The sequence below is a fragment of the Mus caroli genome, chromosome 19 (genome assembly GCF_900094665.2).
Source record: "Mus caroli chromosome 19, CAROLI_EIJ_v1.1, whole genome shotgun sequence".
Taxonomy (NCBI): Eukaryota; Metazoa; Chordata; class Mammalia; order Rodentia; family Muridae; genus Mus; species Mus caroli.
Genome location: NC_034588.1, coordinates 7,631,400 through 7,644,767, shown reverse-complemented (window position 1 = coordinate 7,644,767; position 13,368 = coordinate 7,631,400). Strand labels below are relative to the sequence as shown.

At 51.0% G+C, this 13,368-nt stretch overlaps 1 protein-coding gene across 6 annotated transcripts in view; it reads right to left on the bottom strand.

Moving 5' to 3' along the window:
* Syt7 (synaptotagmin 7) overlaps nucleotides 1–13,368 on the bottom strand; it is a 61,886-nt gene that overhangs the window by 33,710 nt on the left and 14,808 nt on the right. For all 6 annotated transcript variants that reach the window (XM_021152360.2, XM_029472665.1, XM_021152359.2 and 3 more), the window contains exon 2: nucleotides 4,044–4,147. In XM_021152360.2, coding sequence (XP_021008019.1) covers nucleotides 4,044–4,147 — 104 coding nt within the window. The remainder of the gene's footprint in view (nucleotides 1–4,043; nucleotides 4,148–13,368) is intronic.

The following is a 13,368-nucleotide window of genomic DNA, read 5'->3' as shown; positions in this document are numbered from 1 at the left end:
GATGACGTGAGTGGTGGGGGCGGGGAGCAAGCCAAGTGCCTGGGCCTGCCAGGGTTGTTGGTCATTGCCTGGGGGCTTCCTGGGGTCCTTGTGCCCTGGGGCTAGGAGGCAGGGACAGGGCTTCTGTAAGATAATTTTGTGAAGAGAGCAGTTTCAGTTCAGAGGTTCCTGAGCTACAAGGTAGCCGGCCCCTGGAAAACCCAGAGTAGCTTAGCCCAGTGTGGGCAGGAAAGAAGCAGGACAGGGGTGGGCATCCTGGTCCACCAGTGCAAGGGAGAAAAGCAATGACCAGGTCTGCTGCTGGGAAGGTGAGCACCATTCACCTTCTCGGCTTGGGTTTCTAAATTTAGCTCATGCAGAGCCCAGCCCCATTAACATTCCTGGCTGCTACCAAGCGTCCTCATGAGCACCCCATGGGCCTCGGGTCTGGGCCAGGCCCCAGGATGATGCAGGGCAGTTCGAGGAGGCAGGCTGGACAGGAGCCAGATCTGCTCTGCAGCCCCCTTTACAATCAGGTATTAACTGGCCCCGTCCTAGTAGAGTGGGAACAGATAGAAACACAGACATACAGACACACACATATGCAAGCAGGCACGTGTCCGCTTCAGCATTTCCTCACATGCACCACACTGCAACCATAACAGTCAATTATTCCATCTTTCCAAACACAGAAGAAGAGCTGCCACGGCCGTGTTCCCACAGGCCCCTCCCTGGCAGCTGTATGGCCACAGGAATCTGGGGGAACTGCAGCAAGGCTCCCAGAAATATGTGGAGTGCAGAGCCCTCTCTCCATTTTACCTGCAGCACCTCTATATCTCAGGGCACCTTGATTTAGCCCTAGCAGGTCCACAGTACCACATGTCACCCTGGCCAAGTCCCCCCACCCTGACCTCTCTTTATTCCCTTCTGGAATGGTTTGATGTCACCAGGAGGGTCCACTGGAGAAGAGGCTCCTGGTCAGATCTTTTGGGGTTTTTTGGGTTTTGTTGTTGTTGTTTTGTTTGGTTTTGTTTTGTTTGTTTGTTTGTTTGGTTGGTTGGTTTGGTTTTTTGAGACAGGGTTTCTCTGTGTAGCCCTGGCTGTCCTGGAACTCACTTTGTAGACCAGGCTGGCCTTGAACTCAGAAATCCACCTGCCTCTGCCTCCTAAGTGCTGGGATTAAAGGCGTGTGTCACCACTGCCCGGCTATTTATGTCAGATCTTATACTCTGGCACAAAGCCCCACAAAGGCTCGACTGTTCACTCTCTAGCACCTAAAGTGGACCTAGTATCTACAGGTAGTCTGCAGCACCAACCTGAAGGGCCCTCCCATTTCCCCAGCAATGCTGGGCCTTTGGGCCTCAAGCTATTTCCCTGAGCTCAAATCTTCAAATTCAAATACAGAGATGCTGGGCCCTCCAGGCCCACAGAGCTACCCTCCCTCACCTTTCTCTGGTTCCTCTGGTCAGTCATTATTTAGAGGTTCAAATTCTAGACAATTCCCAATGCTGATTGGGACCATCAGGGGCTGGGCCACGCCATGGTCACCAAGGACTATTTTTGAAAGGACCTCAGGTAGGAACTGGAGACATGTTTCTCCCCAGCATCTGGGCAGTATGAGGCTGGGCCTTTCTGAGGGGGACTTTGGAAATCCCTCCACCTTCTCCTCTTTCTTTTAGGTATTGGCAGGAGACCTTGCCTTAGCTAGCACCCCCTTCCAAGGATGCCCAACTGCCCCTTCCTCCAGACCAGGGAGGGCTGGGGTTGGTGATTTCAATGGCCTGGGACATTTGGGAGAGATTCTGCAGCTGAGAGAACCTTTCCTGTTGACCGCAGCGATTAACTCTGTAGCAGGAGCCAGGGTGCTTGCTATGTGGGACAGGACCCAGGGTAGGACTGGGCTGGGACAGGGAGAATTTCATAGGACAACCCAAATCATAGAAAACCCTAGTGAAGTCCAAGAGACACTAGGAGCCAAATGACACTAGCCTGCTTGTGAGGGAGGGGGCTTGCTGGGATGATCTGGAAAAAGCCAGCTAGAGATTAAGGGCGTTATTAATGTTTGGAAATAGAATCTGGGCTGTCAAGGTATCGAGTCACTGTGGCTGAGGGGACAGGAAGGCCCAGCTGCTGTCTGTGAGGTAGCATTTTAATGTTCCTTCCAAAGACCAAGGAAATTGCCTGGGTAAAAAGGGACTGTTATCAGGGATCCACGGTGCCAGGAGTTTGGGGTGGCATTTCTGGGGCAGGGGGTGGGCACTGAGAAAGTAATGGTCTATAAAGAGCAAGTCCAGAGAGACAGAGTATGAGCTAGAGTCCTAGGAAGAAGGTTCCTGACTGGAGGATGCAATGTGGTCGGGCCAGAGAGGATGCTGGTTCAGAACCTCCCAGCTGCCCAAGGCACTGGGTGCTAGAAGTCCCCACCTACTCTGTCTCATACTCTATTCCCATGGGAGATGAGTGATGGTGGGATGAGGCCATTTGTACTCTGGGCTTGGAAAGAGTGCCTTCACACGCATACACAAACAACTCAGACTGGCACAGTGCTTATGCAAGGAGTCTAGGACATGGGGCAGATCTCAGTTAAACAGGGATCTGACGAAAGGATATGCTTCCCCTGCTGTGTACACACACACACACACACACACACACACTCAAGCACGCACACACCAGATCATACAGCCCTCTTCCTCTGCCTTCAAACACATTCACGAGGTCTAACTGGTCCTACAACAAGGCAACAAGGCACACACCAGGCTGCAGTGTGTGCATAGCAGTCACTTCCGTAGTCTCAGAAGACACTGCACAAAGCCTGAATCCCTCCAGCCTTGGCATTTTGAGGCAGTAGACCAAGGAACAGTGGAGGGCAGCTAGCTCACACGCCAGTCCACAGCAGGGGACAGGTCACACTTACACAGGGAGCTGAGCCTGTGGTTCTTCCCCAGGGGTGGGAGCTGCCCCAGAATGGAGAGGCTCATCCAGGAAATGAATTTGCCCTCTTGAAGGAACCATGCTGGGATATCTGCTTCTCAGGTTCTCCCCACGGTTTCCTCAGCAGATCTCAAGCCCTTTTCCAGAGGTGTCTACCCCTTCTCTTCCTACATGAGTGTGGGGCATGTGGCCCCTATCCACTCAGGGCCTAAGAATCAGCTTTCAGCCGGTCCTTATGGTTCCTCCCTGTGTGCTGCTTCCAATCATCCCACTGTGAGCTAGAGAAGGCGGTGGGTATAAGGGGGGTGTGTGTGTGTCTGATTCCTGCCTACACCTGGGACATCTCAGACCTCTGAGATCGCTCCCTGTAGCTCTCACAAGTCCAACTATGCTTCTAGGCAGGGTGGGAGGTAGGACTCAGGCTGAAGTTCCCCGCCCCCTCACCCCCCCTCCCAGGGGTCCTGCGGAGCTGCAACACTTGCCTAGCTGCAGAGTTTGGGTGGAACCAGTGGCTCACAGCTCTCCCTCCCGGCGCTCTCGGGTGATGAATGTCCCTCCTGACAGTCTCGTTACTTATTGATAGCCTAATCCCGCTCGTTAATTCCCCAGCCCTCGTTAAAAATGAAAAGAAGCCGTTTGTGCTTGTACAAACCAGGAGAATCAGGATGGATGTGCAGGCGGCTGGGGGGTGGGGAGGGGCGGGCAGTGCCTTCTCATTGGTCAGAAGGCTATGCGTCTTGGCCACGCCCACTGGGGGGCGTGGGGAGGGAAAAGAAGGATGCGACGCACCAGGGTTCAGGGGCCTCAATTCTTAGTCTGCGCGTGTGTGCCTGCAGTTCTTTATGTATGAGGTGGGGCATGTGAGCACATGCTCCTCTGTAGTGCTCTGCAAGTGTACCTCTTCCCCCGTGTATGCCTCCTGGGTGTAAAAGGATGTATGGGACCCGAACCCAGGCAAAGAAAGGGGTTGAGTATGTGCAAGCTTGTGGTGTGAAGTTCTGTGTACATGTCCCTGACTGTAAACAGACAGGTCTTCTGATTAGCCAGTCTTTAGAATTCAATAGCCAGTGATTGCAGTATGGCTGATGCAGTGTCAGGCCGGGCCTCAAAGGGTCTCCCAACAAGAGCCTCACCAGTTTGCGCTGACACCAGTGGCACAGGCCGCAGAGGACGATAGTGACGCTAAGGCTGACGGTGATGATTGCAGAGACCAGCAGGACATCGCGGGTGGGCGCCCCTGAGGAGGACACACACAGTCAGAGCTTTATGGGCCAGAGCCACTCTATCCTTGAGCCCCTAGAACACTCCCCCTCCCCCACCCCTTCTTTCTGGCACTACCCAGTCCCAGCGTTGCTTTTTCTCCCAGCCTGAACTCGGGAAGTCCCTCCCTTGCTCGGCACCTCAGTTTCTTCATCAGTACAAATGGAAGAAACGCATGGCTTGGTAACTCTATCTGTGTCACTCTCGAGAGGACACATGTGCCCCTTAGGTTCATCAGTGATCCTAGAAGAGTCACTGCTTCTGTGTGGTCTTCTTGTGCGTCCATGTGCCACACCTAATTCTGAACAGCAAACCGGCCCAAAGGACATTTGCCTTCTGAGCACCTTCAGACTCCCTTAAGAGCTTGGCCAAGACTCAACAGTGACATGGGCAATGAGAAGGGAGTATCCGGAATGTTCTGCCCACATTAACTCAACTCCCCTTGGGTTGGAAGCCCTCTCCTGGTCTCAGCTCCATTCTAACCCCCCAGGCTTGCTTCCTGCCTTTTCATCCCCGTTGGCTCCAGCCTCCTCAGTATTATTTGTTGGGACATCAAAGCTCACAAAAACCACTTAAAGCTTCCATTGTATGCATTCTGGGGCCTCCTACTTTAGGAGTGGCAAGCCACGGTGAGAGGAAAACCCCAGGTTTCTGCTCAGATCCTGTTCCTTAACTCCGAGGCTCAGTTTTCTCCTCTGGAAATGCATATTTAACAGCCTCCCCTGTCTTCCTCACAGGGGGTTGTAAACATTAGCCCAAAACAAATGTACAGAATGCAAAACCTGGACCAAAAATGACCATGTGGGGGAGTGAACGGAGAAAAAAAGCAACAAGGAGCATACATGAGCTCTAAATATGTGTGCACGGGGATGTGTCCTAAATCAAGAGGATGCAGTTTATTTACAGAGGAGCCTGCATGGGTTTCTTGGTGCCAGTGATTGTGGTAATTAAGAGTTGACGATATCTGTCTGGTCCTGGTTCCTGTGGTTTTAGCTTATGCCTCTCTTCTCCTCTGGGTCACTTGTATATGGGCCTCACAGAGGCGGTCATTCTCAGCTCTCAGACCCCCAGGCTCCCTCCCACAACCACTTGCAGCACCCTGGGGAGCCTATTTACTACCCATTCTTTCTAGAAGGCTGTTTGGGTCAAACCAACATCTGAGAGCTCCCAAGGACATGTCACCCTCACACAGCCGTCACCAGGCCCCTGCCTGCCAACCTACAAAGTCCACTCCTGTACCAAATGTTCATTCTAAATCATAGGCAACTCCCGATGTGCAGCAGTGAGCTCTGGCCATGGACAAGCCCTAATGTCTGGAACCTCAGTGTCATATATGTGAAAGGTACTTCACCTATAGGGACAACATCATCCTCATGACAGCAAATGAGATAAATGTTATAAATTAGTTTCCATTTACAGATAGGGTAACTGAGGCTTAGAGGGCTTGGACATTATGTTCAGTTTCTCAGCTAGTGGATGAGAACTGATGTTCAAGCCCAGACAGTCCGGCTCAGAGTCCATACTCTTTGCCTTGGATATTGGTTTGTGGTTGTCAAAGTGTGCTCTTTGGAACACCTAGTGTTCCCTGGACTCTTTTTTTTTGGGGGGGGGGCGCTGTAGAGATAGATTCTGAGCAGAGAAGGCTGAAGGCCTCTTCAATCAAATCAGCATCATTTCCCTTGGCTTTACATCTTGGGCTTTTGTAGAAAATTACATTTGAAGAAGGGGATGCTGAGCAAAGTTGAATCCTTCTGGAATGGTGGCTCAAGGGTCTCCTGCAGCGTGGATGCTATTATCATTCAAGGAGCCGACCCCTCCCCCACAAGATCTCTCAGACCCCTCAGCATCCTTTGCACAGCCCTTGAAGGCAGAGTGAAACAAATGCTTGCCATTACAGATTGCACTGATGTTGGAAATAAAAGTGACAAGGTGTCCTTGGCCAGCATGCCCTCAAGTGCTGTTACCATCAAGGGGCACAAGCGTGTTCTCGCCTGCCAGCCAGAAGAAATCATTCCCGGAGGATAGAGTCACTGTGTCCCTAGGCTGCGAGGGACCTTGGAAGTCAGAGTCAGGCCCCATGATGCATGATCCCCTCTGGATAGCCCTGGTGGTGACAGGGAGCTGTTCCTGCAGGAGACTGGCTCTCCTGCAGACACCATTGAAAAGGCTGCTGAGGCTTGTGCTTAGTCCAATCTGTCTCCCTGGAACTTGCAGCCGCAGTCCCCAGCCTGCCCTAGGGCTGCTCTGCCACATGACAGGCCTCTGAATCCCTGCCGACAGTTCTCATGTCCCCTTCAAGTCTTCTCCAGGCAAAGCCGCACTAGCTCTCTCTATCCCTTCCTCAGATGACATGCATGGTTTCAAGTCCCCTTAACGTCAGCACATTAACATTTGAGGAAAGAAATGTTGCAGCCCTAGTCAGCCTATGCCCAGAGTGGAGTTCCACGACCTCTCCTTGGGCAGAGGAGACATCCCGGGTCCCCAGGGGTGAGACAAAGACAAGGGCAGACAGACGACATTGGGAGACCTGGGAGGCAGGGCAAACCAGGAGCTAAGCAGAACCAGCCTGTTGGGCCAACTGTAGGGGTGTTCAGGGAGGGAGGGATGGGCTCAGGAATGATGCTGCCCCTCTGCCCAGGCCTGTATTGGACAAGTCACCACATGGAAACTCAGCATTCACAATCAAACTGAGTCCTGCCTTCCTGTCTATAGCACCCCCAAGCAAATGTGAGAGAAAGAAGGCCCAGCTGCCCATGCATTGAACTCTCTAGTAGATAACTCCTGTGGGGTAGAGATTGGCTCCTTCCATAACCCCATTCCATCATGGAGGGTAAAAACCTGGTACACAGGAGGCGTTCAATAAATACTTTTTGGAAGAATCAATGAGGAAGACTCCCAGGCCTCTAGGAGTAAGACTAGCCCTGGGAAGATGCCATTTATTAAATAAGCACCCAGTGTGTACTACACTTCAGGACCTGTGAAGACAGAGGCTGTCAGTGCTGCACTCACTCCAGTATCCTTGGTGACACACAAAGACGTGCTCAGTAAATATTTGTTGAATGTGTTCAATGCCTGCATATGTTATCTCATTTGTCACCCAAACACGATAGAAGGGAAGAGATGGGAGAGGCGTCAATGACAGTATTGGAGCCTCCCTCTTCTACACACACACACACACACACACACACACACACACACACACACACACGGGCATCCACCCACATTCCAAACTAGGACCCTGTTTATTCTTTCTCTGAACTAAACTTCGCCCTACAAACCCATGAGTTGTCAAGATCCCAATGAAAACACCTCCATGAAGCCTTCCTTAATCTGCCCAATGAGAATTGATGTCATCTGTTTCAGCGTTCCCATTACGCTGTGCCTGCAACATCCTTTAGAGTGTAGTGATTAAGCTGTGGCTCTAGAATCAGACTTCTGGGCTCAAATTTTGGCTCAGACTCATCCCAGCCATGTGACCTAATCCCTGCATGCCTTGGTTTCTCTACCTGTGAGCCAGGGCTAATAATAGCACCATTTTCCTTGGACTACTGAGAGACTAACAGGAATTAGCACAAATAATGTGCTTAGCACAGTGCCTGACATAGAGTAAGCAGTAAATGCTGGCTATTATCATAGCATTACTGCATTGTGCCCTGGACCAAAGATATCTGAGGCAGGGAGCTGGGCTCACTGAGAAGTGAATGAAACACCGAACGGGGTCCATTCTCATTTCTCCCCAGGTCAGCAGAGGCCAAGGGTCACATTTTATTGGGTTCTTTGCTATCTACCCCCCTGCCCTAGGATGTAGCCCTGTAGAAGCTTAACGACAGCAGACATCAGTGGGTGCTTCTAGAATAGAGGGGGAAGGGCTGGGACATGGGAGATGTGGGGCAGGGGCAACAGCTGGAAGCCAGGCTGGGCCTCAGGTGTGAACTGCAGACCCAGTGCAGTCCTTGGTAAAGCTTTGGTTCCACTGCCTCTCATCTCCTCGGCAAGCCATGATTTATGGATGAACAGAATCAAACAGGACTGCGGGCTGCTGGGATGCCCTGGGGAAGCTGCTTGAGAGGCAAGTGGACTTCTGAGGGCAAGCTCACTGGCTGCCTGGTAGGAGAAGGGCAGGTATACGCACAAAGAACACAGATACAGGCACTGTAGCTCTCTCGTGTACACCCACAGCACAGAGACTCATCTCTGACACAGATACTCATACTTAAGCACACATATTACTGTGTATACATGGCCCGGTACACGGCAGATGTATGGCCCACTCTGTCACTCATGAGGCCTGGGCTTTCAGGTGCTTCCTCTGGCATGGAATTCTCACTCCTGAGTTGTTTGCCATTTGTTCACTCGCATAGTCTCTCCTCCTTCCTTCCGAGGAACAGCAGAGGAGGTATTGTAAGGCTTCTTGGAAGCTCGTGATCTGGGCTCAATCCCCAGGCCCATCTTTGTCCACATGCATAACCCGTGCAAGGCACACAGTAGGTCTCAGTGTTCTCCCTTCCAATGTTGGACGTCAGTCCTGCACTCTCCTGGTGTGATGCTGTCAGGACTCAATGACAGCTAACATTCACTGGGGACACCTAGTGTGACAGATACCACACCAGGGAGTTTGTGTATATAATCTCTAGAACCTATTTAATATCCCCAACTGACAGGGGAAGAAGCAGAGGCTTGGAGAACCAACATCCTTGAGCCTGTGATTTCCCACCCTGCTACTGTGACCTCCCTCTGAGTGAATGGATGTCAGGAGATATGCTCTACTGTACTGCCTGGCCACACCCATTTCCCTCCTTCCCACTGCACCCAGGCCAGACATTTCATGCCTGGGAGACTTTGCATGGTGCATTAGGTTCCATTGTTGTGATCACCTCAATGACCAAAATCAACGTGAGGGAGAAAAGGTTTACTCCATCAGTGAAGGAAGTCAGGGGAAGAACTCAAGCAAGGAAGGAAATGCAAGGTAGAAACGGAAGCAGAAGCCATGGATGAATGCTGCCTCTAGGTTTACTCCTCCTGGCTAGCTCAGTTTGCTTTCTTATGCACCACAGGACCATTTGCCCAGGGGTGGCACCACCCGCAGTAGACTGGGCCCTCACACAGCAATCAGTAATTAAGGAAATGCTCTACTGACTTGCCTACAGGCAATCTGGATGGAAACATTTTCTTAAGATTACCTCTTCCTAGATATTCTAGGTTTGTGTCAAGTTGATTGGATGATTGGTACTTACGGTCTTTTCTTCACGGTACTTGACCAAAGATGGGCTTTATGACTCCCATAAGCCTTCACTTCTTCCTTCCTTCCTTCCTTCCTTCCTTCCTTCCTTCCTTCCTTCCTTCCTTCCTTCTCTCTCTCTCCCCCATCTTTCTTTCTTGTATTTTTTGAGGTTTTTAAACTTGTTTATTGTTATTTCATATGCAACGATGTTTTCCCTGTGTGAAGGTATCAGATCCCCTGGAACTGGAGTTAGAGTGGGTGCTGGGAATTGAACCCGGATCCTCTGGAAGAGCAGCCAGTGCTCTTAACTGCTGAGCTACCTCCCCAGCCCTCCCATAGGCCTTTCTATATACTGGAACTATGATAGCTCACAATTTGGGTGAGCTCTCTCTATGGCTCTCTATAGATCTCTCATAATTAGCTCTCTATATCCTTTCCACGCTGGAAGTACCTGGAGGGCTGAGACCCCAGATCCATGATCTCTGCAGCGAAACATCCACAGAGATGCTGTGGAGATAATTACTAAATAAATGCCTGCAACCATCCAGTTCCAGGAAAGACCTCTTCCCTCAGGAAGCCCTCCCCAAGAACAAAGCAGTGGGTGTCTTTCTCCAAGAAGAACTAACTGACATATCTCATTCCTTTTTCTTGGGCATAGATCTGTTCCCTCAACCAAGGCCATGGAGGTAATACCCTGTCTTCTTGTTGCTCATATAGCACAGATCATGCTATAGGGGGACTATGGGGTCCACCAGAAATCTACACACAGACTCCCTTACCAAAATTCACTCACATATGTACCCATAGATGGTGACATGCATACTGTCTGTGCCTACTCCTTCTCATCCTTTCCTGGAGGCTTTTCTGGCACCCCCAGCTTGCATGCCACTGACCTTTTTGTTTTGTTTTGTTTTGTTTTGTTTTTTCAAGACAGGGTTTCTCTGTGTAGTCCTGGCTGTCCTGTCCTCACTTTGTAGACTAGGCTGACCTCGAACTCAGAAATCTGCCTGCCTCTGCCTTCCAAGTGCTGGGATTAAAGATGTGCACCACCATCGCCCGGCACCACTGACCTTCTTACCAAGTACTTTCAGTAATAGTTGTTGATAACATGAGTCAGGTCCACAGCCCTCAGTACTTATTTGAAAGCAAATCTCCTTTGGGGAGTGTATGTGAGACAGGGTTTCTCTGTGTAGCTCTGGCTGTCCTAGAACTCAGTATGTAGACCAGATTGGCCTCGAATTCATAGAGACCCTGCTTCTGCCTCTTGAGTTCTGGGACTAAAGGTATGAGGTCACTACACCTAAATGAAAGTAAATCTCGTATGCCCATTTTACAGTGAAGGAAACTGAGAGTCAGAAGGACTCAGAGACTGCCCTGGAACACATAACAAGAGAGAGATAAAAGCAGATAGGACATGAGGTCTTCAGGACCTATGTCCCATGGCTCTCCTCTATGCTACCCTAGGGATGTTGTTTCTTAAAACACTCCATGGCTAGAGGGAAGAGAGAGACTGGACACTGGATAAAGAAGTTAGGGGAAGGGCTTGTCCTGGCTAGATTTTTGTTTGTTTGTTTTTTGTCAACTTGACACAAGCTAGAATCATTTAAGAAGAGGGAACCTCAACTGAGAAATGCCCCCGCCAGACTAGCCTATGGGCAAGCTTGTGGGGCATTCTCTTAATTAATAATTGATGTCGGAGGGCCCAGGCCACTGAGGTGCTATCCCCTGGGAGGTAGCCCTAGACAGTACAAGAAAGCAAGCTGAGGAAGGCATGGAGAACAAGCTAGTAAGCAGTGTCCCTCCATGACTTCTGCCCCCAGGTTCCTGACTTGAGCTCCCACCCTGACTTCTTTCAATGATAAACTGTGCTATGGACCTGTGAGATAAAAATAAACCATTTCCTTCCCAGGTTGCTCTTGGTCGTGGTGGGTTTTTTGTTTGTTTGTTTGTTTTTATTTTTTGAGACAGGGTTTCTCTGTGTAGCCCTGACTGTCCTGGAACTCACTTTGTAGACCAGGCTGGCCTCAAACTCAGAAATCCTCCTGCCTCTGCTTCCCAAGTGCTGGGATTAAAGGCATGCACCACCACTACCTGGCTTTGTTTGTTTGTTTGTTTGTTTTTTGTTTTAATCACAACAATAGAAACCCTAACTAAGACAGGTCTCCTTCTCAAGAACTGCCCAGAGGGAGCCATAGCTGAGTTTCCTCAGCACTTCAGACACCCCTCTGGCATAGGATGCTTACAGACCTTCCCCCAGGTGCTGGCCTGATAAAGCATTCTCAATTGGTAGAGGCTCAGAAGAAGCCCAGAAGAAGTCCCAGAAGAAGCTGGGGCCAGACGCTGGGCTAGCTGGGAGTGGAAAGAACAGAGTAGTCTGAGACCGTGCCCAGGGCTCCATCACCGGTACTGATTAGGGCACAGACACTATGAGAGAGGGAGAGAGGGAAAGAGAAAGAGAGAGAGAGAGAGAGAGAGAGAAAGAGAGAGAGAGAGAGAGAGAGAGAAGGGCAAGGGAGAGGAAGAGGGAGGGAGAGAATGAGTGAGAGTGAGCGCAGTGCAGAGTGTTGGGGGTGGTTGGGTCTAGTCTGCCAGCACCTTCCCATCCTGAGCCCACCTCCTCCCACCTGATCCTGCACTAGGCAGTGCTTCTCTCAGCCCCCAGGATGCCACTCAAGGCAGAAAGCCATGAAAGCTGGAATCAGGGCTTCCCACATAAAGCCCCCTTCCAAATGAATGCTGAGCATATGGAAACTGGGGAGGGGTGGCATTTACAAGTAGACTGAGCTACCAGCCTGGGGTAGGTGATGTGGACATGGAGAAGGGACATTTGGGGTACTTATGTCACCTCCCTTCTTCCTCTAACCCAATACACACCAGAAAGCCAAGATGTGGTGAGAAAGGAAGACAGAACAAGTGAAGCCAAACCCTGAAGCCCAAGCAGGCAGGCAAAGCCCCGCTGCTTGGCATTCGGTAGAATTTTATGTCCTCTCTTCACTCTGAAACTCCTCCTTCCAGGCCACCCACCTTGGAGCCTGGCAGCTCTCTCCTTGCAAGGGGAAGAGAAAATGAGATGGGTGGGAGAAAAGGAAAAGGAAAAGGAAAAGGAGGGGAGAGAGCCCAGCGTGCCTTTCAAAGGAAAGCTGGATCTTGCCCTCCCCCATGCCCTCCCCCATGCCCTCCCCCATGCCCTCCTGGACATCCTCCCTGAGCGTCCTTCAGGAAGCCCACAACACCTTGGGACTCACCTGGGGCAAGAACAAGGGAAAGCCTGAGGGGGATTGTTTTGGAAAGTTACAAGTAACTGAAAATAGGGGCTTAACACAAGCAAGCCTTCTCAACCTTGACTGTAATAAAAACAGATAATGCGCGAGTGAGCTAGGGCGAGCATGCTGGCAGGGGCCGCAGAGGCCGGGCTGCATGCAGACAGTTTAGAATTCAGAAGGGGTGCCAAGTGAGTAAACAGCGAATGGGGGATTATCCGGATGGGCCAGGATCTGGTCCAGCAAGAACTGGATAGGGACATGTCAGGATGCACAACACTCAGACTCCTCCACAGAGGGTGAGGCCTGCGGGGCAAGCTACAGGGTTTATCCACACCTTCCCTATTTCTGCTCTCTCTTCCGGCAGACATCATCATGGCCTGGGGAATAACGGCTCACATTTGTACTGTGTGGAACAGTTTGTGGAGTGCTGGACAGCTTACCAAAGGTTTCACATCCATTACCGCACTTAATGGAGGTCAGGAGGGCATCCTCTGTCCAGTAACCTCCTCCCCACACCACAGCCACTCTCACCTCCCACAATTCCTGGCTTAGGGAGGCCTGGAATTGCTGTGTGCTGGCCTTCAGCCTCAAAAGAATAGGAAGGGAGACAGGCCATCTGCAGATCACAAAGAACTGCCGAGGCCAGAAGCCACCGGGATCAAGGCCATTCAGGATGGACAGGTTCAAGTGTCAGATCTGTGCAGGGTATCTAGC